Source organism: Teleopsis dalmanni, chromosome 2, assembly GCF_002237135.1.
Source record: "Teleopsis dalmanni isolate 2A chromosome 2, ASM223713v2, whole genome shotgun sequence".
Classification (NCBI taxonomy): Eukaryota; Metazoa; Arthropoda; class Insecta; order Diptera; family Diopsidae; genus Teleopsis; species Teleopsis dalmanni.
In genome coordinates this window covers 3,849,072-3,873,316 of record NC_051847.1, presented here as the reverse complement: position 1 = coordinate 3,873,316, position 24,245 = coordinate 3,849,072, and the positions used below count along the sequence as shown (strand labels likewise).

The 24,245-nt window shown below is 30.0% G+C and overlaps 6 protein-coding genes across 6 annotated transcripts; 2 read left to right on the top strand and 4 right to left on the bottom strand.

Moving 5' to 3' along the window:
- Positions 1–12: 12 nt before the first annotated feature.
- LOC119679186 (probable cytochrome P450 4e1) lies at positions 13–15,557 on the bottom strand. Its single transcript, XM_038091391.1, has 9 exons — positions 15,213–15,557; positions 2,444–2,553; positions 2,114–2,393; positions 1,962–2,031; positions 1,758–1,884; positions 1,521–1,697; positions 658–898; positions 409–588; positions 13–332 (listed from the first exon to the last, which is right to left on the bottom strand). Exons 1-9 carry the CDS (start codon positions 15,367–15,369, stop codon positions 127–129), a joined length of 1,548 nt encoding a protein of 515 aa, XP_037947319.1. The 5' UTR covers positions 15,370–15,557; the 3' UTR covers positions 13–126.
- LOC119679188 (larval cuticle protein 2-like) lies at positions 3,064–3,598 on the bottom strand. The gene is made up of 2 exons (XM_038091394.1): positions 3,520–3,598; positions 3,064–3,458 (listed from the first exon to the last, which is right to left on the bottom strand). Exons 1-2 carry the CDS (start codon positions 3,529–3,531, stop codon positions 3,114–3,116), a joined length of 357 nt encoding a protein of 118 aa, XP_037947322.1. The 5' UTR covers positions 3,532–3,598; the 3' UTR covers positions 3,064–3,113.
- On the bottom strand, positions 5,808–6,504 carry LOC119679189 (larval cuticle protein 2-like). The gene is made up of 2 exons (XM_038091395.1): positions 6,419–6,504; positions 5,808–6,291 (listed from the first exon to the last, which is right to left on the bottom strand). The coding sequence occupies exons 1-2, from the start codon at positions 6,428–6,430 to the stop codon at positions 5,950–5,952; spliced, it is 354 nt and encodes a 117-aa protein (XP_037947323.1). The 5' UTR covers positions 6,431–6,504; the 3' UTR covers positions 5,808–5,949.
- Positions 6,882–7,643, top strand: LOC119679187 (larval cuticle protein 2-like). The gene is made up of 2 exons (XM_038091393.1): positions 6,882–7,097; positions 7,168–7,643. Exons 1-2 carry the CDS (start codon positions 7,086–7,088, stop codon positions 7,606–7,608), a joined length of 453 nt encoding a protein of 150 aa, XP_037947321.1. The 5' UTR covers positions 6,882–7,085; the 3' UTR covers positions 7,609–7,643.
- A 4,313-nt stretch (positions 15,558–19,870) lies between the features above and the next one.
- Positions 19,871–21,204, top strand: LOC119684218. Its single transcript, XM_038098211.1, has 2 exons — positions 19,871–19,903; positions 19,966–21,204. The coding sequence occupies exons 1-2, from the start codon at positions 19,886–19,888 to the stop codon at positions 20,428–20,430; spliced, it is 483 nt and encodes a 160-aa protein (XP_037954139.1). The 5' UTR covers positions 19,871–19,885; the 3' UTR covers positions 20,431–21,204.
- Positions 21,205–23,051: 1,847 nt separating this feature from the next.
- Positions 23,052–23,857, bottom strand: LOC119682179 (COP9 signalosome complex subunit 7-like). Its single transcript, XM_038095543.1, has 3 exons — positions 23,633–23,857; positions 23,409–23,547; positions 23,052–23,343 (listed from the first exon to the last, which is right to left on the bottom strand). Exons 1-3 carry the CDS (start codon positions 23,816–23,818, stop codon positions 23,321–23,323), a joined length of 348 nt encoding a protein of 115 aa, XP_037951471.1. The 5' UTR covers positions 23,819–23,857; the 3' UTR covers positions 23,052–23,320.
- Between the last annotated feature and the right edge of the window lie 388 nt (positions 23,858–24,245).

The window sequence follows — 24,245 nt, the reverse complement described above, 5'->3', positions numbered from 1 at the left end:
AATTTGTAAATGGTAAAAAATAGTTATAAGTAAAAATAGCTAGTTTAGTTTAGAGAGAACTCTAACCTGTTACCAAGGAGCTAATAGTATATTAGATTCCAATGCTTTTATAAATATGTAAAAAATTTAATAATCCCGTTTTTTGAGTCTGATGTAAACTCCATTTGTGGACTTCAGTGTCACAAGTGCTGCTAGCTGAGGATCATATGGGTTATGGGAATTAGAAAAATCATGTGAGCCTGAAGATAAGTCATCCACAGCCGGTAATATTTCAAAATGTCGCAGAATCTTAGAAATAGTAACTTTTAACTCCATCATAGCAAACTTTTGACCTACAGCAAATTTGTATGTGTAATCGTTCTATTAAATATTATATGTACATAGATATTTATCTGTAATTTCACTTACCTATGCAATTACGTGGTCCGGCACTGAATGGCACAAAATCATAAGGATGTGCATGCATGCGTTTGTCTGCATCAAAGCGTTCAGGTTGAAAAGTGTAGGGCTGTTCGTAGTTGTCTTCATCTACACCAAGTGCAAAAATGGGTATTACTATTGTGGTATTATCTGGAACTATATAACCATCTGAAATTTTAATGAGTTAAAGTTTGTCATCTTTGGAATGTAAAACAAAACAAAATGAGAGTTAAGTACCGATTTCTGTTGATTCAATAATGGTGCGTGCGATTATTGGGACACTTGGGTACAATCGCAATGTTTCCTTGATTACGAGTTCCAAATATTTCATTTCTTGCAGTTGCTGATATGTTGGACTACTTGTTAAGTCATTACCAAACATTTCATATTGCTCAGCAAACGCCTTTTGCTGTACTTGTGTGTGACGTGCCAAGCAGAAAATTGCAAAAGTTATTGCTGATGCAGTTGTGTCATGACCCTGAAATGGACGGTCTTACATGAAAAATTGCTGTGCACTACATTAGACCACATAAATGCAATTTCTCTCAAATAGGGAATTGTGTCTTTGTAGTTTGTAAAAGTTTATAAAAGCAGTTTTGCTTATATTTAGGCATTCAATAGTTTTCGAAAGAACTATATCACATATAGAAATCGAAAAATAATTATTTAAGCAATTATACAAAATTGCATTTGGTGCAATGATTCTATACATAAATCGCATATTTATTTTTTTTCTTTCCAAACACTCTAAAATACTTATTTTTCTAGTTTTTGTTAAGTCTTTTAATCAATCTTATTACTCCGCTAAGTTTATATATCTATTGATAACAAGTAACAAGTATCTCTCGGTTACGGTTCTCATATTCATTTTTAATATGTTGTATATTAAAGGATAATGCTGTATTAAAAATAAATTGGACAATGTAAAATAACCCAAAATATTTTCATTCAGTAACATCCAGAATAAAAGACTCACAACTTATCGAGAGATAGATAAACTCAGCGGGATTATAACATTGATTAAGAAATTAAACATCACAAAATATATTCTGTATATATTTAGTTAGTAATTTTGATATAAGTATTGATGGTTTATTAACCTCAAACATAAATGTTGATACTTCCTCATAGATTTCCTGAAAAGTCAATGATTTTCCATCGATTTTTGCTGTTAACAAATTATCCAAGAAAGCCATCTTGGGACGCTGTAGGTCATCGCTGTTAATGTTTTCAAAGAAGTTATGCTCTTTTAGAAATGCGTGTCTCTTCTTAATAATCTACAAAGAAATCATTCTCAAAAGATTTTATGCAGGATACTCATAATTGCATATATCTACCTCCGATATTTCACTTTTTAATATTCGCAGAGCTTTTTTTTGCTTGAAATACAAAGGCGTCAAAACAAAAAATGGTGTGAATCGTTTCAAAAGACTTATAATACGTTCATGTATAACATAGCATATGCTAATCACATAATTTCAAAAATTTAACATATTTATTATTTAAATCCATTGCTAATATAAATTCAATTGAAAACTCACTCATTCATTGCAGCAACAATTGGTGATACAGCCCCTTCGATTGCATTAACACGCGTACCCATTGCAGATTCTGTGTAAAGAACAACAAATATTGTATAATGTAATATTCATGAATCCCATCATTTGTAGTATCATTTATTTTAATATCTTACCGCATATTACATCTATAGTGCTACGCGTGACTATTTGTTGGAAATCAAACATGTCCCCTTTCTCAGTGTATTTTTCCAACAAATCCATGAATCGGTCGGTAGTTAAATTGATTATGTGCAGAAAGTCCTGCAGTATTTGAAAATGAAATGATGGAGTAATCATCTTACGATGTTTTGCCCAGTATTGTCCATTAGCTGTTAGTAGTCCTCTGCCCAACCAAGGATAAAAGAAATTATAGAAGTCTTCTTTGTAAGTGAGTGTAGTGCTCGATAATACTAACTGTAAAGAAGTCATTCAATGCGATACCATAAAATAAACATTATACTAACCTCAATAGCCTTAGGGTTTGGCAACAAGACACAGTGCTGCAAACCCGCATATATGCGAAAAGTTTCAAAATGATAGTCGTTTATCCATTTGCGTATAACTTTAAAAGTTTCTATTGATAAAATATTGATGATTATTAAACATACTATTCAATAATTTTTCAGAAAACACAACAAATGTACTAATGAAAAATAGAACTACAGGCATAACAACTGAAGTAATTCTATTAAACACGAAATCCAGACGTCTTATATGCAATACGAGATTAGTCATAAGTCATAGTATCATAGCATGTTGAGTAGATTTAGAAAGATGAAGGAAAGTCTATTATAATTTATTAGGTCAAATTTTAAAGCTTCCATTGCCAAGTAGAACTGCCAGAAATATATATGAAGAACAAAATTGATATAATCCGAAGATCACTTTCATTTGATCATAATATGTTCGCCTTGAGTGTTAATTTATCTACATATTCTCTCGTTATTCTATCGTCCAAATATATTCAATGCAAATTTTAATTGAAATCACTGTTTGTATACTTTACAAACTACGGCAAAATTTACATCTTGAACTGAACAAATTTAATTTGTCGTTATAATTAAAAATTAAAAAGTCGTTATAATGTTCTTTTTTAAAAATGCTAATTCTTTATTGCTCAGTGTAAAGTTAAATTTAATGATGATCTTCCTTGGATGGGTGAGCGTTGATCCATTCAATAGCTTTAACAATAGCAGCAGGAATTGGTGGTGGGGTTGGGATCCACTCGCTGCTTGGTTGGTAACCGTGCTCATCGGCCACATATGAAACATGAACGTGCTCACCATGAGGATCAACCCAGCCGAATTCACCATGAACATTACCATGCTCATCACCAGCAGATTTAGCAGAGATACTGTTACTGGTCTCTAAAGCGTAATCGAAACCGTCGTGACGTACCTCTGAGGTGAGGGCTTTAACCTCTGCGTGAACATCGTCACTATCGGCGGCAGCGAAGGCAATAAGTGCCACAAGTAGGATCTATTAAATAAATTTTGAAGCTAAATTGTATTCCAGAAAAGAATATCCTTTCGTTACTCACATATTTAAACATTTTTGGTTGTTTGGTGTGTTAAAGCGCTGTGATAACTAATCAAACTATGCTATTCAAAACGTCAGCGGTAGCTTTTATACTAAAGTGAAATTTGTATTTTATAACGTTTTCGTCTAAATATGCAATCATTATAATTAAACTTGATTTTAATACTAATTAAAGTATTTAAAATAATTAAGTTATGCGCATGCTCCTGCAGTTTTATTATTATTCCTACCGGTTTTCTGTTGTTTAACTTTAAAAATATTTCATCAAAACAATAATTATGTTTGTATGAACCTCTAAAATATAAGAACACATCATCTTGTACTCATGCATTCTATAAATTATCCCAAAAAAAATTTTAAAAGTATAATGAAATTTGAGATTTGGCCTAACAAAACAAGTCCGTAATAGGAAAGAATCTCTTGATCTATCCTTACTTTTTAGTAATACCTATTTTAAAATAGTCTAATTTTTACGTTAGTTATACTTGATACTATCATTGAAAAACATATATATGAGTATTTACGTAAACATCTGCAGAATATATCAAATGTACACATGTACATTACTTGGAATCTTTTAATCTAATTTTATTTACGACTTTGTCAAATATAAAAAAATTCTGAAGACAGTTACTTAAAGACCTGATTTCTATCTTTGCCGCAGCAGCGCTAAATTATTTGTTTATTTAAATGTTGTTTTAATATGTTATAATAAATTCAAAATTAAGTGTTACCAGATATTTCGAAACAATGCATTTTGTTTCTTATAATTTATGTACCCTACACACATTTTTTAATTACATAAAAGTGAATAAGCTACTTAAACTACGAATGTAAGTATGGTGAATATATTGTACATCTCTCGAATAAGACTGATTTTTACTCTAGATTGAATCCAAAACATTTAAATCCAAGATTCTATTAAAATGTCGTACCTCACTGATGAACACAAAACATCACAAGATCTCTCTTTGCTGGGTTCCTGAACATAGCAAGATTGAAGGGAATGAACTAGCAGATGAGATGGCCAGAAAAGGTTCTGAACTGCATACAGGAGAGGCCGACCTCACAATACATACACCAATATGTGAACTGTTTAGGATGATAGACGAAATCAGTAACACGGTGACAAACAATTTATGGACTAATCGTGAAGACTGTGAGGACACTAGAACCTTATGGCCTAGGTTGGACAAAAATAAAACGAAAAGCCTTTTAGGTTTCAGCAAACCTGCAGTTCGTGTGCTTACTGGAGTACTAACGGAGCACTGTGCCATTGCACCTATGCTCCAACGGTAGCGAATTCCAACAAGCGGATTATGCAGGAGTTGTCAAGATGAAGAGGAAGTAGAATCTATCAACCAATTTCTTTGTCTCTGTCCAGGACTTCAGACAAGGCGACTTCAATGTCTCGGGGATCGCTTTTTTACTGGCTTGGAAGGGATAACGAAAACAAACTTATCGGATCTCCTCAACTTCATCTGTAAAACCAAATGGTTTAACAAGGATTACAAAGGTTAGCAACGATCATCACATATGTGATTATGCACTGCTTTCAATACAAGTTAAAAAATTTAAAATATTAAAGCCAACATACCATAACATTTTAATTTTAAACAATTTTATATTAAGGTTTATTTAAATATCTTCTTTATCTTTTTTATTGATAATAATTAGTTCAATCAGTAAATAATAATAATTAGTTCTCCAACAAAATAATGATCATATTCCATAATTAAATTAGACTCGTTTTCATTGTAAGTGTGGTCAATTGGTTAAAGCATCAAATCCTGTCATTCCGGTAGAGGCAAATAACACCATCAGACAAGGCATATATATATATTACAAAACGATTTGCAACAAAAATGGATTCTAAAATCCATTCTTTTAAAATTAGCAATATCAACAAATTCACCATTCGAACAATTATAGTTATAGTTCTTATAAAATATATTATTACAAATACTTATTTGACATAAATTCTTTAGTTTTGCACATTATAACAGATGTTTCCTACAAATTCTCTACGTACTAATTTTTTTTGTTTTACACTTTTTAAATAATTTATCTATAATTATGCATCATTATACATCTTTTAAATCCACCTTATTTCGAAGTGTACTATTAGAATATCAGATGTAAAGCTGATACTGTCCGTAACCTCTATAGGGACAAACAAACTGTTATAAACTGCGTAGCACTTAGGATTCAATGCAAAACAGCCATTATGTATTACTTTCATTTCATTAAAAAGAAGAACCAAGTGATTATGCTTCATTAAACAACTTGCAAAATATTTATTTTATGTTCATTAAAAAAATCGAGATTAGATTTATATACAAAAAAATTAAAACAGAGATTTCTTAAAAAATATCACATTTGCTTTAAGTGAAAATCAAAACAAGTATGACAGATCAGTAATTTGAATAGATTAGTGATGATCGTCCTTAGATGGATGAGCGTTGATCCATTCAATGGCCTTAACAATAGCAGCTGGAATTGGTGGTGGAGTTGGAATCCATTGTCCACTTGGTTGGTAACCGTGTTCATCAGCTACATAGGCAACTTGGACGTGTTCACCATGGGGATCAACCCAGCTGAATTCACCATGAATGTTTCCATGTTCATCACCGGATGCTTTTTGTGAAATGCTGTTGCTGGTCTCTAACGCATAATCAAAACCGTCGTGACGGACCTCCGATGTAAGAGTTTTCACTTCAGCATGGACATCATCATCAGCAGCTGCGAAGGCAATCAAGGCGAATAAAAGGACCTAAGCAAACAAGAATTTATAACCATTAAAAGAGTTTAATGATACTGTTAAGTCTTCCACAGATTCGTCTCATTAGATACTGTCTTTTTATATGAAACTCTTAAAGCCATGAATTTGAGTTACTTACGTATTTAAACATTTTTGTTTTAGACTAGAACACTCAAATGTAACTGATGTCATTCGCCACATTTGGAATCGTTTTTATACTAAATTACAGAAGAAGTGCATAGAAACTTCTTCACTAAACGCCGAAACTCGTTCAGTAGCTGAGAAGTGATAAAAGCCTAAGTCAATATAGAGATATTCTATGTAGAACCGTTATTAAATTTTTATTGTTGTTATTCTTATTATTCTTATTTAAGTAAAAACTCGTATTTCAGATTTCGTATCTTCTGCACACAAAAAATTTCTAACAAATTTATTAAATTAAATTTTGCCAAATTCGAAACAAGTTTTGCATTTTAACTTTATTATCTCAAGCAAAACAATAAAAAAATACATCAAAATTCACAACGAAAAAATTTAATGAAAAGTGAATTTAGTTTAAAAACTAAAACTAATATGTATTTTAGTTTGGATGTGGGTGCACTTCCAGTTTGTATGTTTAAGTTATTAAAACCATAATTTAGTTTCATAATTGGTTAATGACAATAAAAAAATTTTGTGCTTGACTTCTCGTCTTCACGAGACGAGTGACGGTTATAATAATTTTAGTATAAATAGTAAAACATAGAGGAACTAAAGTATCAGTAACACTGTCGAGTCTTTAAAGTTAAACACTAAACAGAACTACAATGTTTAAATACGTAAGTCTGCATAGAGAATAAATATTTTAATTTGAGGACGACTAATGTAATTAAATCTAACTCTCAACAGATACTCCTATTCGCTCTTGTTGGCTTTGCTTGTGCTCTCAGCCCAAAAGCATTATTATCATTAGTTGGCGGTTCCGGTTCCCATCGACCAGTATCCCATGCTAGTTCTGGTGATGATGCTCATGCTGAAATCAGAACTCTTTCCTCAGATGTTCGTCCGGATGGTTTTGATTATGCTTTGGAAACCAGTAATAGCATTGCAGCAAAGGCTGTTGGTGACGAGCACGGCAACGTACATGGCGAATTTAGTTGGGTAGATCCAAATGGTGAACATGTACAGATTTCATATGTGGCTGATGAAAATGGTTACCAACCTACTGGTGCATGGATTCCAGTCCCACCACCAATTCCAGCGGCTATTTTAAAATCTTTAGAATATATTCGCACACACCCAGCAAATGATGAAGTAAGTCGCGGTCATCACAGTTTTGGTAGAAAATAAATCTATTTAAATTTTTATGTGCATAAGCTGTTATTCAAAAAAATAGAAATAAAATATTTAAAGCATATATGAGAAAATTATTCTTACTCTAAAATATCGTTTAAAAGGGATTAAATAGTTAAAAGTCTGTTAAAATTATATGAAATGAATAGATTCAAAAGTATTACGGAGGAAGCGCGACCACTCATTTCACCATTTTACCATTTAAAAAATATATTTACATATGTACGTAGGAATTACTAATCGAGTAACTTACGAAGTTATTGTAGTGACGGTCAGAGACAAGTTTCAGACTGGATTTGGATTAATTAGATTTTTTTGTATATCACGCTTAAAATTAACCAAACAGGGGCATTTTTAAGTTTTTAAATAAATTAATAGAACCAAGGAACAATGTTTCTCCGTTTTTCTCTCCAGTGACGAGACGAAGCAGTATGATTTTTATTGCAGGTGCAACATATATTTAACATACTTTAAACTTTAAAGTTTCTAAAGAACCTTAGGCAGCTGCATTTTCCTTTAAAGAGCATCATAGACTTTACTGAAGGTTCGGAATGCTTTTCAATTCTTCGAAACATATACTACCACAGAATAAGCCACTAGGCCAAAGTGGACGCCTCGGATAAGGACCGCAATAACTTAATCTGATATGAACGTATTATAACATTTAAAGTATAAATAATACAAGTCAAGTTAGATCAATGACTATTATTGAAATACTGAGATAAGGATCAGTTATTCTATTAAAGCTATTTGGTTTGCTTTACATACAAAAGTTACGTATATTCGCAACACTTTTTCAGAATTTTTTACAAATTTCCATGTTAATATTTTTATTATAGTAATTTGTAACATATCTCACTTAAGCTAAATTTAAAACTACTTACAATAAATAATATTTTTTTATTAAATTGAAGGTATTTGCCAATGAAATTGCAAGTAATTAAGACGTTCGTAAAACAACAACATTTCAAGAGTACGTACCTCCCGACAGAAGACGTAATTAATTATTTACTGCCTTTGAATACAACCGGTATTATTGGCAATTAACAATATTTTCAACTTCTTATCCAATTGAAATATATCTTTTAATATCTTTAATTAATCTGTGTTTAATCTCACTAAAAACAAGATGATTTTTTTATTTCTTTGGACAAAGAAGCCAAATAAGTTGGAATAGTTCAAACAAACTAGACAATTTTATGGTTGACATTGGTAATGTCTAGTTTTTTGGGTCAAAATAGATTAAAATTTTCAAAGTCATGATTTAAAAACGAGTTATACTTTAACTAAAATATAACTATTCGCAAATCTTGCTAAAACTAATTTCATTTCAAGTGCATTAAAAGAAATAAAATAGTAATTATTTATTTAATATAAAAGGTGTTTTCAAAAGTTTATGTTCTGACATATATAAATAATTTCGAATTCTTTTGAATTCGAATTTGATAATCAATCTATTCTCTTTCAATTTTGCAATGGGAACTATTTAATTCAATAGTGATGTAGTAGTGAAATGGACTTATTAAATATGTTGCTAGAAATAACCTGGCTGACAACAAGTACTAATTTATAAAACAAAGTAAATAATAAAGTACTGTGTTGTTACTAACTTAGAAAGAAAATTTTTTCAAAAATCATTGACTTTTAAATAACAAATTCCAGATTTTCTTTTTGTATCATCAATTTAAAATAAAAATTAAAAGAAAGCGACTTTAAATAACTACATAACACAAAATTAATAAACAAAACCATTCAAGTAGGTAACATAAGTCAGTTAAAACCCAATTTAATTGAACTCAATATAGAAAAACGAATATGATATGATATATAAAAGCAAACTATTATACATACTTATTTTTAACAAAATTGTTTAAAATTATACTATTACATAGTAAACTCTGTGTATAAATACAAGTTGTGTAAAGGCATGACTTGACTCTACTTACAATCTATTACTTGATTATTTGAATGTGATAATAGGTATCACGCTAATGCACAGAATTAGCATACCCAAAAGAGCAGATGGGGCCTTATTTAATAGGAAGCCTAAAGTAATTTTTAATAACATTTTATAATAAAAATGTAATAGCCCTTTAAATATGATTAAGGGATAGCCATAGCTTATTTTTATGCTTATTTTCAAGCTGTTTCATGTCCCATGAAACCAGTAGATATTTCTAAAGACCAGTATTAGTGCACATTTGACAACATCCAAAATAACTCCATAGTCAGTACAAGAGTTTATTTAATTCAAAATCAAAATTTTTGGATTTAGAAATTACCTTACTATAACATCTGTTCTATACGAACATAGATTTCTTTTCAACAAATATAAAAACTTGCATTAAAATTTACAAGAATGAAATAATAGACTATGGAGAATGTAAGTAGTGATTATATTTGAAAAAAAAAAAAAAATAAAACTGGAAAGCTTCTATTGTTATTATTTATGTGAATATATTTTTTTTTAATTTTTCAAAGCTAATTTTTTTTAATTGTAAACCTACAGAAGATAAGAGCAAACAATTACTTAAAGCGAACTATAATTTATGTCAAGTTTGTTGTTGCGAACAATACTATTAAATACTGATTGAATACTCTATTTTAATATGTTATTATAATCACTGATTAAATTAATAAAATTTAATTTAATATATTTAATTATAATAACAGAAAAAAATGAAATTTATTGAAAGTAAAAGTGTGAAGATATATTCGCTAATATTTACTTTATTCTCCAAATTAGTCAATCGCATGGCGTTTTATTTAATAATTGCTACTAACTTGTCAATTTGCTAACAGAAAAACCTGTCAAAAAAAAGAACAGCAAACTGTAAAAATAAAAAAAAATTAATAAAATATAATTTAGCATCTTAACAGCGCGACGTCAGCTACAAAACAAAGTTGATACTACAGACAGAAACGAGATCTGTTACGAGTTCTTTACTGTGACTAAGGTGCGTTTAAACTTGTTCAACTATAAATTTTAATTTATAGTAATTTCAATACATTACATATGATATAATAAACACATATACACCACCCATTATACAACATAATATATATATATAAAAAAATTGTAAGGCTTCCACTGAAGCTTAGGAGAGCACTTAGCAGTTTAGTTGCTAATAAAGTAACTGATTGCTTTTACCTTTTATTTAGCATCACATATCACCGGTTTTATAGAATGTATGCACCATAGATATAACATAATTCTGTAATTGCCAACAACAAATTAAACGCGTATGCTCAGCTGACTTGCCATGATTTGGAGATTCTAGAATTCAAAATATTTTATTGGCAGTGACAATGATCTTGAACTTCATACACAACAACAACTGTAATTACTTGATCAACTAGAAAAGTGTCAAGATTTTGAAATGACTGAATACTTAATAATATAATAACAACAGATACATAAGAGTGTTTTAACTGAAATTAAGTTAATTATTTTTATCTAAAATTCATGTAATAATTGAATGGATGTGTACTTACAAATAAGTAAGACATTATTTCAATTATTTTATGAAATATAGCAATAAATATGAAATATGCAATAAAGATTAATCGTTTTAATATTATTACTATTATTATTAAAGAAGGGATTGTGCACTGTGACCTAAAACATCTATTGTGCCCCTTACTCGGGTTAGAGTGTTTCTCCAAGTCCGATTTCTTTAATAAAAGACAGTATAGAGCCTACCTTTAATCTTTATGACCCTCCTAAAAGTTTCTTCCGCCTGTGCATCTGTTCCGGGCATTCTCCAAGCACGTGGTATGCAGTTCCTCTCTCTTCTCTACAGTAACTGCAGTCTGAGCAGTGACCGGTCAATAATCCCATAATAGTTCTTGGGTTGTTTTTTGATTGTGCTATGCAATCTTTGAAGCGTGTTAGGTTGTGAGTCCCTAACAGCATTTTGGATTGTGAGTCCTGGTAACCTTTCCCAATAGAGTTCTCTTTCTTTTTCCTCTGCACCATTCATAAGAATAGATAGAGTTCCTTTGTCTAGACCACAGAATAGAGCCTATCATTCTTGAGGCCGCGCCTCTTCTTGCACGTTTGTCTGCCATTTCATTGCCTTGGATGCCAGTATGTTTTATTATTGTTTTAATATATTCTAGCAAATAATTAATAGTAGCAAATAATTCAAGCATAAAAAGAAAATGATTGTTTTATCACAATCAAATAATCGTATTAAGAGAAACCCTCCTCAAGTATCACATAAACTCCATATATTGCCAATCTTGATTAGCCAGACTCTTTATATTTCATATAAGTCAAATTTAAATAAATACACCACAGCAAAGAAATTGGGTATTATGTAAGCACATAAATATTTAAAGATCTATTGTATATAACTAGCATATCGCATCAGAAGTCAGAGCAAGCAGAACGTTCATTGCTCCCTTATAAAAAAATATTACTTCATTATATCATGTAACTGTGATATAGATTAATCATTAAAATGTGTACCAAATTATTTTAATAGAAAATTCGACTCGTTTATAGAAAAGTAAGAGAATCTTGCTTTCCATGGCAACGACTCACACATCGTTTTATATACCTGATAGATACATTTAAATGCATCTTTTATGCCACCAGCAGTAAACGTTTGACATTTTATTTAATTTAAAATAAAATTTTTATACACAAAATATTTTTAATAATACAAACTAAACTAGTTTTATTATTAAAATGTATAGAAACCAATTTTATAAATTTTTATAAATTGTATCTACAACACTTTGTCAATTTAGGAAATAAAATCATAAATAAAATTAAAATGCCATAAAAGAAATAAAAATCAAAACTGTATATTTTATCTGAAATAAAATCTTCACTTCAGGCCAACGAATTAGAATAACACATATTTTTATATCAAACTTGTAAATTTCCTGAGAAAGAAATAAATTTTAAAATTTTATGCAAAATATTTGAAAATAATAGTTTTTAAAAATTTAATTAATATTTACAAAGTAAACTCAAACTATAGTAATTAATAAATTGAAACAAATTTAGAACCGTATTTTGATTTCATAATTAACATTTTACTATTTCTAATTAAAATGGTACTTCTAATAACAATTTTTTATATATTTTTTGTACCCTACATACTTATATTAAAGTAGTATGTTTCATTTGTCATAAATTATTATGTTGAGGATAGTTGAGTCAGTGCACTTAAGCACTTTTACTCTCTATTAACTGCGAGGTATCTTCATAACCCATCTCTACGCCTTGACTGGATTATTGTTTATCACTTTATCACACTAACAATAATTGACCTTAGATCTACATACCTCCCCGAGGAGCCTGTAACCATTCTGAGATTCAATAACGCAGTGTTGGTAAGCCTGTCAGTTTTCGTGAACAATTTCAGGGCTCCATCTTTTATGTATTTTCTGATCGGATCAATCTTGAGGTCCCTGAGGATGTCATTCTCAGAGCCTGGCTTTGTACAATTTCTAGCTGGCGAATAGTAGTGTTTGTGGTCTTGCTGAAGAGATTTTGAAAATAAACAAACTTGTGACTGTGATTTCGACCCAATTTTTATTTTATTACATGTCTTCCTTGAAATAGTTTTCAATGGCTTTTGTGTCAAAAAGCTGGTACTTAAGTCTTTGCTTAAACGTAAAAAACAGATCCAGCTATGATAAAATCTGATGAATAATTCATAATTCAAAGCGTAAAATTATACGTCCAGAAAAATCTTTTTGTGACTTATATGTTAGCACTATCTTAGTGAAGCCTGAAATCTTTTACTTCAACCTCACGGCAAAATAATTGGTTATCGTGTGTTTGTAGTAAACAGAATTGACAGTTTATGTCACAACTTCGTTATTTACAAAAAAGTCATCAGACCTCCAAACTATGCAACAATCTAACATACTACAATGTCTTTAAATAATTTTACAATTTATACATTGTGACCGAAAAGTTTCCTTTGCGTTTTAAATAAAACGCAAAATTCTTAATCTTCATCAATATTTATTTTATCTCCTTCAAAATATGCTCCATTAGAAGCGATACACAAATGCCAACGTTTCTTCCAATCATCAAAACATTTTTTATAGGCGCTTTCCGGTATGGCTTTGAGTTCCCTCTGCGAATTCTGTTTTACGTCTTCTATGGATTCAAAACGCGTTCCTCTGAGTGGTAATTTGAGGTTGGGAAACAGGAAAAAGTCACACGGTGCAAGATCAGGTGAATACGGTGGCTGTTCGATGGTATTTATTGAATGTTTGGCCTTAAAATCGTTGATAATGTTGAACAAATTGAGGTGAATCGGAACAAGCCGGGCGTTGACACGTCGCATACACAAATTGTCCACCAAAATCAAACGAGCCATCTCACGACCGATGCCTAGCTCTCGTGCTATCTCTCTAACACTCACATGAGGATTTTTGAACACGATTTCCTTTGCCTTTTCAATGTTTTCGTCGGTGGTAGAGGTCGAAGGTCGTCCAGAACGCGGCATGTCTTCGACGGTCGTACGACAGTCCTGAAAGGCTTTGTACCACTCATAAACTTGAGTTTTCGATAAAACTGATTCCCCATAAGCCTTTTGTAGCATTCGCAACGATTCTGCACACGAAATTTCGTTCGAAAAACAAAATTTGATGCAAACTCTTTGTTCAATATTTTTTTCCATTGTTTTTTTCGCAACGCACTACTGAGGTGAACTGGTTTCAACAGCTGCCGTAAACGAACTGTCTGACAGATCGCGCTCATTTTTGGCATAGTAATTAAGGACAGTGCTGCCAAACTACATAAACTTAAAATATCGAAAAATATACAGCGCGCGAATTTTAAATGAGAATTTCCGAAAACTTTTCGGTCACAATGTATTACCTCTAATGCCACATGCGATAACCAAGCACAAAAGGAAACTTATCACTGTAGAAACTCATCGATAAAGTGGCTTCATTTTAATATATTTAGTTGTTAGCTTAGAATCTTAGAATTTCAACAATTCAGTATTTATTAAATAATCCATGACACATCCTAAATTAAACATATAATGCCTTGAACGATGATAGTTCAGTTTGATATACCATATTTCAAATAAAGGCATTCGTAAAGTCAGATTAAACGCGTAAAAATTGAAGCCGCAGGTTCGAATCCTATCTTGATTAAAGTTTTTATTTGATTTTTTTTCACAGTCTTTTTAAACGAGATTTGTATAAGTTTACTTACTTTATAATAAAAATATAAATTAGATAGATAGGATAAATAAATACAATTCTCGAATTGATTGGTATAAGCTTGTATCACAAACTAGTAGTTTTAAACTATATTAAACTATATTATATTATATTCGTATTCCATTTTTTAATTATTGTTACTAATTAACTAATTAAAAATTAATTAATATTAATAATTAATTAGATCACTTACAGAAACTACTTTCCAAGTTCGAATATTATTCATATATCAGAGTTAATCATCAATTATATTTATATCATATATATGTATATATATAATCATATATATATTTTTAATTATTACTTATATGACTGTTTATTTTAGTTTATATATATTCATTATATATTAATAAAAAAATATGTTGTTATTAGCATGCAATAATAAGAGTACTAACCTGCCGGATCAAATCTTAACTCTACGACATTACCGAAGAGCGGCAATGCATCGGGTCCTGGAATTTTAGACATATATTTCCATACATTTTGATAACGGCTGTAGATCCAATAACAATACAAAAAGCAAAATGTGAACAATAATAAAAGGAACAACATTGTCAAATTAATTATGATTTTACACTAATTTGAGGAATAAATAATTTTTATTATGTATTTTATTTTTTTTTATATATATCGCTAACGAAATTTTAACTCCGACGATGTGGTTTGTCTACCCAAGCGCTCCCGATTGAACTAAAAATATTCACTAAAAAACTTAAGCACTTCCAGAAAACTTCGACTTAAGTAAATAATAAAAAGCAACAAGTACGTAAATTATATTTCATTTACTCTGAATAATATCACTAAACAATATTTTATGATTTTATTAAATTGTTTTTGTTAAAACTGTTTTAATTGCTCTCAAAATGCCGCATCAGTACTTGAAATCTGAGCGCGAAAACAACAGTTTGGACCTTCGAATAGAGATTTTTTAAGATTGTTGCTGTTGTTGCTATTTTCCATTTTATAATGCATGTTTACGTAAATATAGATTTTCGAATATTGTTGTTATTGTTGTTGTTGTTGCTGTTATATATGTTAGAATATTTTGCATTTTGTACTAATAAAATTGTTTAGAATGCACGGACCGGTGTTGCCACAAAAATCAACTTAACGCTTAAATACAAAATATCATTTTATTTTAATTAAAATCCAATGAAAACTTTTTACTTTTTCATGAGATGAAAATTTTATTTTATTTTTTCTAATTTTTTTTTTTAGGTTTTAGCATTAAAAACTTTCATTTTTGGAAAGCACAGTTCCACATAATTGCTTTCGGAACTGAAATATATCAATGGTGTATGTACACCCACTATTGGTATAATATTGGATATTTAACACAAAATTCATAAATTTTTTAATTAAATATGATAACAGTAGACATTTCCATATAAATATTGGCAAAACAATTTTTGTCCCAAATAAGTTTTTAGTAATTACAATTGTTATGATTTTATGTAATTATTATTATTTTGTGAAATCTCAAATACATCTTACATATTAGTTTTTAATTAATCTATATTAATTCAGATGCACATCTGATTCACTTTAAATGAATCAAAATTATTTAGACTACTGTTTTGACTACAAAATCACGACTACTCTAATTAAGGTTAGTGTATCCATCAGCTTCTTCTGTGTCCACATACAAAATAATAAAAAATCAAAGATGATAACATCCTCACTAAAGGAAGGCATATAAGAAGTCGTGAACTTCCTGAAATGAAGCCAAAGAACATTACACACATCAATCAACACTTCTTCATATTATTACCGTGCTTAGCGCAAGTACCCGTATCTATATATAAGATTTAAGATCTATATATAAATTGTAAATTTTTATATAATTTTACTTAATTAATTTAAACTTTTTCCTTTTTTAAAACTGAAAACTAATAGTTTTTATAGTATTTAAATATAAAATATAAAACTCTTTTATTGTTTCGCTATATTCTTAGTAAATTTTCAGGTACTAATAACCCTTGATAGCTTATCGAATGCACTTGGGCAAAAAAAAATACTCTACATTCCTAGATTAATTAGTGAAATCAATCAGTGTTAGACACTATATATATTTTTTAAAATTGTTGTTATATTGCATATGATAAAAAATAATTGCAACTTAATGTTTTATATAATTACTAGCTATTCCACCATGCAATTAATTTATTTTGCTTTTATTTGATTTTATAAACACATATTATTGAAATAACTACTATAATTAAATATCGTTTAAATGAAATATGAGAGTAATTTGTTTCCCATGTTTCTGAATATATAAATAAATTCACAACACGTGAAAATACCATATTAAATATAATTGTTTTTAGAATAAACATGAATTTCTTAAAGTTAAATCACTGATACTTAGTATTTGACCCAATGATTTACTGTTCGTTATGGCAAATACTAATCACATTTAGACACGTTTAAATCGGATCGAGTCATCTATCGGTATCATTAGTATTCGTGCAGTAAAATGTGATATATTTCCCTTAAATACGGTTATCTCGATGCAGTGCCGTATTGCTCGTCTGTAATTGCTGCGCATCTCTTAACGAGACATCAATGTTTCACATTTCTTAAGTCTGAGTTCCAGATCATAGGAAATACTTCGAGCTGATTATACGTGGTGCTATAGGTAATAACTCGGAACAGCTATGAAAGCTGAACATATCGTTAACATCGTGCAAATATTTGTTACATTCCTTCTTTATTGAGCAATTTAATAAATTATAGGCAGTCTGAACCATATGTTGACATCTGTATGCAGGTTGTAGCCGCATTCTCATAAAGATGATAAAACATTTTACATATTAAGGTAAGAGGTATTATATCTGTTCTGAAAGTAATATTAGAAGACAAGATAAGTTTAAAATAAGATTACTCAGAGAGTTTTGTACCAAATAGGAGAAAGTAAGTTTTATTTCTTCAGAAATACACTACTCCATTAATGACCACAATAATTATTTTAATTAGTAATTAGTTTTATCAATGGCGTATACAGAAACTTATTTATGATTGCTTTTGAAATTTATATGGAAATATTTAATTGAGCGAATCATTTATAACTAGTGTAAAATAATTCGAAATATTTCACAAGTTACTTTATAGCCCATAACTCTCCCTTTTTCACACTACTGACTTTAATGTACCGTGTAAATAACACCTTCCAATTAAAATTATATTATAAAGTAGTTAGTATATAAACTATATTTATTGTAAATATACAATAAATGATGAAATAAATAAAACATTATATTTTTTGCTTTATTTATAGATGTTTCAGACAACTTATAAAAATTCTGACGTAGTTATAACTGGAAAGCAAGCAAACGGATCCGAGTTTTGGTAATGAAACTTATTGTGAACATCATTAACTAAAATAAAGTATAATTTTCGGCGTAAAATTGCTGAAGTTTGAAAATGATTGTAAAATATCACATATTACGACTTATGGCCTTAGGTATTCACATACAAAACGGACTTCAAATGATATTATAATCATTTCACAAGTAATTAAAATTCGAATAGAGAATTCTAAAAAGAAATAGTTTAAAAAATAAAGTTCTTAAAGTATTCAAATTTCGTATACATTTCTCACGTGAAATATGTTAAACAATCTCTGAATAAAATTTTAGCAGTTGAAAGGTAGTACCAGTTCGCTATAGAAAGAAGCTTGCATTTTAGTGTCTTAAGAGCTAAGTTATTTAACTGACCGATTTTCCATTGCCTGCAAATACCTGTTAAAATAAAACAAAATCAAACTGTATTCGAAAAACGGACATATGTAAATATGGTCTTGATCGATAGAAATTAATCCCTAGAAACGATAGCAAAAATAAAGGGGTTACTATGAACTAACACTAGCTAAGTATATTATTTATTATCTGCTAATAAACTTTATTATCTAAAGATAAACTTCAAAATATTTGTAGTAAAAAAACTTGGATTAATAAAACTCCAAATGTCTCTTTCTCAATACCAAATTATTTAAACTTTATATACATATGTTAATAATTTTATTACATTCAACTGCTCAATCGCATAAGAAAATTAAAGGATTAACTGTTATATAGAGACTTTAAAGAAATATATAGCTAGTCCTACTCGCAGCAATTTTCGATAAAGAAAATATTTTATTTTTATATATTTTTACCAACGTTATCTGCCGATCATTGGTAAGAGCAATTCATATAGATTTAACAATAATTCAACATTGAGTAACTAAATAATTTATTTATAATTATTTTGTTAAAAATTTTATCAAAATAAATTATTTTGTTAAGGTTAATCGAAGTTGAAGGTAAATTAAATTGATTAAGTTTCTTTTTAATTGAAAAAGAAATAATCTAAAATTTTATTGCACTTAAATTAATTTTTTGTTTATAAACAAAGCATGACTTCAAGTTTATAATTAATTTTTGCATATGAAATAATTGGCGATAAACTGGAGACTGGTTACATACATCAAGAGTAAGAAAAGAAAGCTAAACAAGCAGAAGAAATTGATTGTGACTTAACCGAAGCGTTAATACCCTACACAAGCAAAGTTCTATTACAAAACAATCAAACAATAAAGAAATATTAAATACTTATTGAATTTTTTTAGCAATATTTAAGTATATTAACTAATTTTCGTCAATATTTTAGAGAATTAATTTCCACTGGTCGATAAGAAAATCGTACGATGAGCTTAAAAACTGGAGATTAGTTTATTAATATCAACACAAGCAAATCGACATTATCAAATTGAAACGTGTTTTCACTATATATTTCTTCATGGGTACCAAAAGAGATGACGATCCTTAATTCTACTTAATGAAATACTTAAGGTGCAGATATACCATATATATAATAATCACATCTTATAATAATTTTTTTTATTTTTCTAATGTAATAAATCTACCGTCCACATTAGTGTAGTGAGTTTCAATTAAATATGTTAGGATCACCAAAACTTGTAATTTCCTCCAATCTTAGAATTGATGGACCAAATGTTTGCTGAGTATTTAAACAAATTATTTTATTATTCATTTGTCAGTTGGTATTAAAATTTAATCACGCACAAATGTACAATTCAAAATCGGTAAGTTTCGGTTTGAGTTCAATTATAAAATATAAAATGATTGATATCATGCACATCTACAGGTACAATGGTTGTTGCCTACATTAGTGGTCTTGCTATGCACAATTCAGAGCAATGCTGCTAACATAGATAAAATCAAAAGCACCAACAATTCAACAAGCAATATTTTTGGCAGTAAAGTGCAAAGTGCATTGAACGTGGCTAAGTCAAATGTTCAAAATGTTGCTGTGGCCGATCAATATCATAGAGACGAAAGTGGCAAATATGTAAATGATGTAAGCGGCATTTATCGTGATGACATTTCCAAAGGACATTGGCCGTCCGATAAGCGGGGACAATATCAAGATAACTACAAGTGGCGGTATGTGCATGACAAAAGTGGTCAATATGTAGCTAATAGCGCTGGACAATATGTAAAGGACACACGTGGCTTATATCATATTGACAATACGGGTAGCTATCAACAGGACAACAGCGGAATTTATGTGATGGATACACGTGGAGCATATAACGCAGAAAAGATTTAATTACAAAGGATTTGAATATTCAACATTGAATGAATAATCATCAAGTGCATTTTTAAAAGCTAAAACTACAAAAAAACCTAACAAACAGACACATTTCACTATCCAACAGAGTTTCCGTTCATTAATTTCATAGAATTTCTGTCGAAAATATCAACAATTTATGATTCTGCAAACAAATCGTACTAAAATTACTCCCACACTATTTAATCATACAACGTGTCTCGTCAAAAGTGGTAAACTACTTCGATATCAATAACCCTAAATGCAGATATTTTGTCACGTAGTGTTTAGTACATATGACAAAAATAAATTAAAATTCAATATGAAAACAGGTACGGCTAACACTCTACTACCAGAAGGTCAACGTGCCTGGCCCGGCCTGACCTGACATCCATCATTCTATGTTCATAAATTTATATATTTTTTTGTACCAATTTTGCGTATTTTGCATTTTGCAAAATCATTGCTTGCGTATTTTGCAGTCATTGTACTTGGTAAGGTACGTTGTCCTTTTAAACCAGCAACAAACATTTAAACCACAATTTTGATTTTTAAGAAATTTCACTCAAAGGACAATTTAATAAATCCTTACCTTTGTTTTCGACAAAAACTTTATGAAATTAATTTAGGCGGTCCATATAAATGCAAATATTTGACACAATGCCAAATCGAGAAGTGTGAAGTTACTTTATACTTAACACCTCCACTACACTCAGATATGCATAATTAAAATTTTTAAAATAGAATAATTAAAATTATGCATAATAGCATAATAAAAACAATACAATTTTCAAATTTTTTAATAAATTTTAAAATTTTTAATCATTTTTTTTTTTGTATAAATAATTTTATATATGTACAATTAACAACAAGTATCAGGAGATAAAGTAACATGTGTAGCAAAGCCTTGACCACACTAATAAAGATCAATTCACCATTGACCAGACAATCACACTGGGAAAATCTTGGCAAAAGCCTGCGAACACCCACAATCTCTTTATTGACCACAAGACAGCATTGTTACCCGTATAGGAATAGTGTCCTGCAGAAATCAACTTCATGTAATTGATAACGTGCTAAGCTTCAGATATATTGTTTATACCGTATCTTTTAAATTTTATCATGGAACTGGTCATGCGCAGAACTCATGTGAATCGTGTAGCACAATAATTTAGCACAATGCGTTCAGCTCTGGGCATATACTACTACTGCTGATATTATTGATATCGAAAAGAAATCTGCGTAAATGGGCTTAACGGTGAATTAAAACATAATATTATATGTAACTATTACCAACACGGAGGGTCTTCCACGGAGGGCTATCTGATTATTAGCGACCATACTTACTCTGTGTGTTTTTAGTATTCTTTTTAGTCTCCTACGAGTCGACGATGGCTATCAAATGGACTACTCATAAGGTTTATCCCGACGTTGGCATATACCGGATCGAAATTCACTGATTTTATCATTTTGTGAACCCAGAAAACGATTCTAAATTCTGTTGCTTAAACTACTTCTAGAAGTAGCAAACGTGGGAGAACACAGTATCTTCTACTCCACGGAGGGCTATCCGATTACTGGCGACCATAGTAAGTATGGTCTGTGTTTTTGGTACACATTTTAGTCTCTTACGAGTCGACGATGACTATCAAATGAACTATGAACTCTATAAGCCTTATCCCGACGTTGGCATTTACCGGATCGAAATTCACTGATTTTATCATTTTGTGAACCCAGAAGACGATTTTAAATTCTGTTGCTTAAACTACTTCTAGGAGTAGCAAACGTGGGAGAAAACAGTATCTTCGGCACTAACCGCACTAAGAATCTGAGACTAGAGATAACATAAATAAAACAGAGGTGCATAGCAAGGAACGCAACGTAATTAAACACGTTATGTACATACTTTCTAGAAGGTCTAAGTCAACTAGAAAACCTTCCCTTAAAAACCATATTCTGTTTAAAGGTTTGAACTGTTAAAGGTTCAAAATCTTTTTATATTAAAAAGGTGCATTCTTAGAATCACCATCATAATTTGCCTGCTAAGGTAACCTAGTGAATTTAGTTATTGTGTACCATAAATAAAGTAAAAATATCGAGGTGTCCTGTTCAATTTTATAGGAAATTTTATTTAGTGATGTCAGCAACATATAAAACGTACTTCTACAAAAATTTTATAATTTTTTCAGAAATTTATTCCTTCGTAAATTGATCTTTACATCTCTTATATCAATTTCATTAAGCCCAACCAAATTGGTAACCAAATAATCAACATAAATTAATTTTTAATTATACGCTGCCAGAGATTGTTAATACGAAACATCGACTTTCGTTTTTCATCGAAATTTGGTGCAATTAGTTTGAGACAAAACTTTCCGAAATCTTAATGTTAAAGACACAGAATTCGATCTATATTTAATGCAAAAAAAATTTGACTCTCTAAGATATGCAAAGCCATCACTTAGTTCTTTTTTTGTTATTAAATAAGTGCAACTCTTACTTCCCTGCACTGCATCATTGCGTCACTGCGTCACAGCGTCACTGACAACTGATATTAAGAAGCAATTTTTTAAGATAAAAGGAATTTTTATTTAAATTTTGATATTCTGAAAATAAAATAAAAACCAAATTTTAAAAATTAAGTGAAGCTGAATTTTTCACAAGGATGTAAGGACGAACAATACCGCTGTTGGCTTTATAATTGAAAGTCAAGTGCTGAAACTCAATGTTGAATGCAGATGACGCGTGTTTAAGCTGCAAAATTTCTTTCATTTTATGTTTTTATTATATTGTATTTTTTTTCTTATTTGGTATGGTTTTGATGATGTTGACATTTGATAAGCACGCGAAAAACTATAATGTATAAAGCGAAATATTGTACTGAACGTATTTACTTTGGGTACTTCACGGAACCTTTAATAAAGAACAACAAGTTAACAAAAGGAAGCAGTTTTGTAACCTTTCAATATTGCACTTACCAGTGCGATTAGATTTTGGTCTACATGGTTTACGACGTGCGTCCTGAGAGGTTGAACTTGTATTATCGTGCGTCTCAATCGACATAGCTTCATCGTGTTCTATTATTTGTGCTTTAATAGTCTTTCGCATATTTGTAATCTACAGGAACATATATATATATAAATGTATTAAGAATTAAGTGGAAATCAAGCGTAACTATTATTTTATATATTATTTCACTCACCTCTTTTTCAACGCGAAGCTTGTTTTGCAAACATTTTGCCTTTTCATTATTGGCAGCCTCAACCTGATTCTCAACATAAGTCAAAGTCTTGTCGCAAGAATCAAGCCAGCCCTGCAGAATTTTCTCAATTTTTATTAGATAGTCTGGTGGTATATCGCGGCCCTGAGCAAATTCAACCTCAAACATGCGTTCGTTTTGAAACAACTTTCCTCGTATGATATCTGAAATAATAAAAAAGACTCATGTATATTTTATTTATATAAATATTGGAAAAATCAATTGAATCAAGTCATTTCGATACAACTTTCTACAGACACACCTTACAAAATCTAACTGTGCTCCAACAATTCTTCAGAACTCGAAACACACAATACAAATTTCATATTTTTTCATCCAATTATTGAGCCATAAAAATCTATTCCGCTTCAGTTTGATGGTTTGGTATTTTAATTGAAATTCGAAAATATGCAATAGAAAACCAAACTTTTTTTGGATTGATAGCCGATAACTATGAATTGATGTTTGTGGTATGGCGTTCTTATAACAAAACTAGAGAAATTGTGTGATTCAATATTTTTAAAAAGTGAAGGATTTTGAATGTTGATTGAGAACT

What these genes read in the sequence shown, in the direction of transcription:
- LOC119682179 (XM_038095543.1), bottom strand. Translation starts at nt 23,818, where the DNA reads ATGTTTGAGGTTGAATTTGCTCAGGGCCGCGATATACCACCAGACTAT. An exon ending in AGCTTCGCGTTGAAAAAGAG is followed by an intron (nt 23,548 to 23,632) that starts GTGAGTGAAATA and finishes ATGTTCCTGTAG; the next exon opens with ATTACAAATATGCGAAAGAC. An exon ending in ACCAAAATCTAATCGCACTG is followed by an intron (nt 23,344 to 23,408) that starts GTAAGTGCAATA and finishes TCTTTATTAAAG; the next exon opens with GTTCCGTGAAGTACCCAAAG.
- LOC119679186 (XM_038091391.1), bottom strand. Translation starts at nt 15,369, where the DNA reads ATGTTGTTCCTTTTATTATTGTTCACATTTTGCTTTTTGTATTGTTAT. An exon ending in ATTGTTGCTGCAATGAATGA is followed by an intron (nt 1,885 to 1,961) that starts GTGAGTTTTCAA and finishes TTATGTGATTAG; the next exon opens with CATATGCTATGTTATACATG. An exon ending in TATTGAATCAACAGAAATCG is followed by an intron (nt 589 to 657) that starts GTACTTAACTCT and finishes TTAAAATTTCAG; the next exon opens with ATGGTTATATAGTTCCAGAT.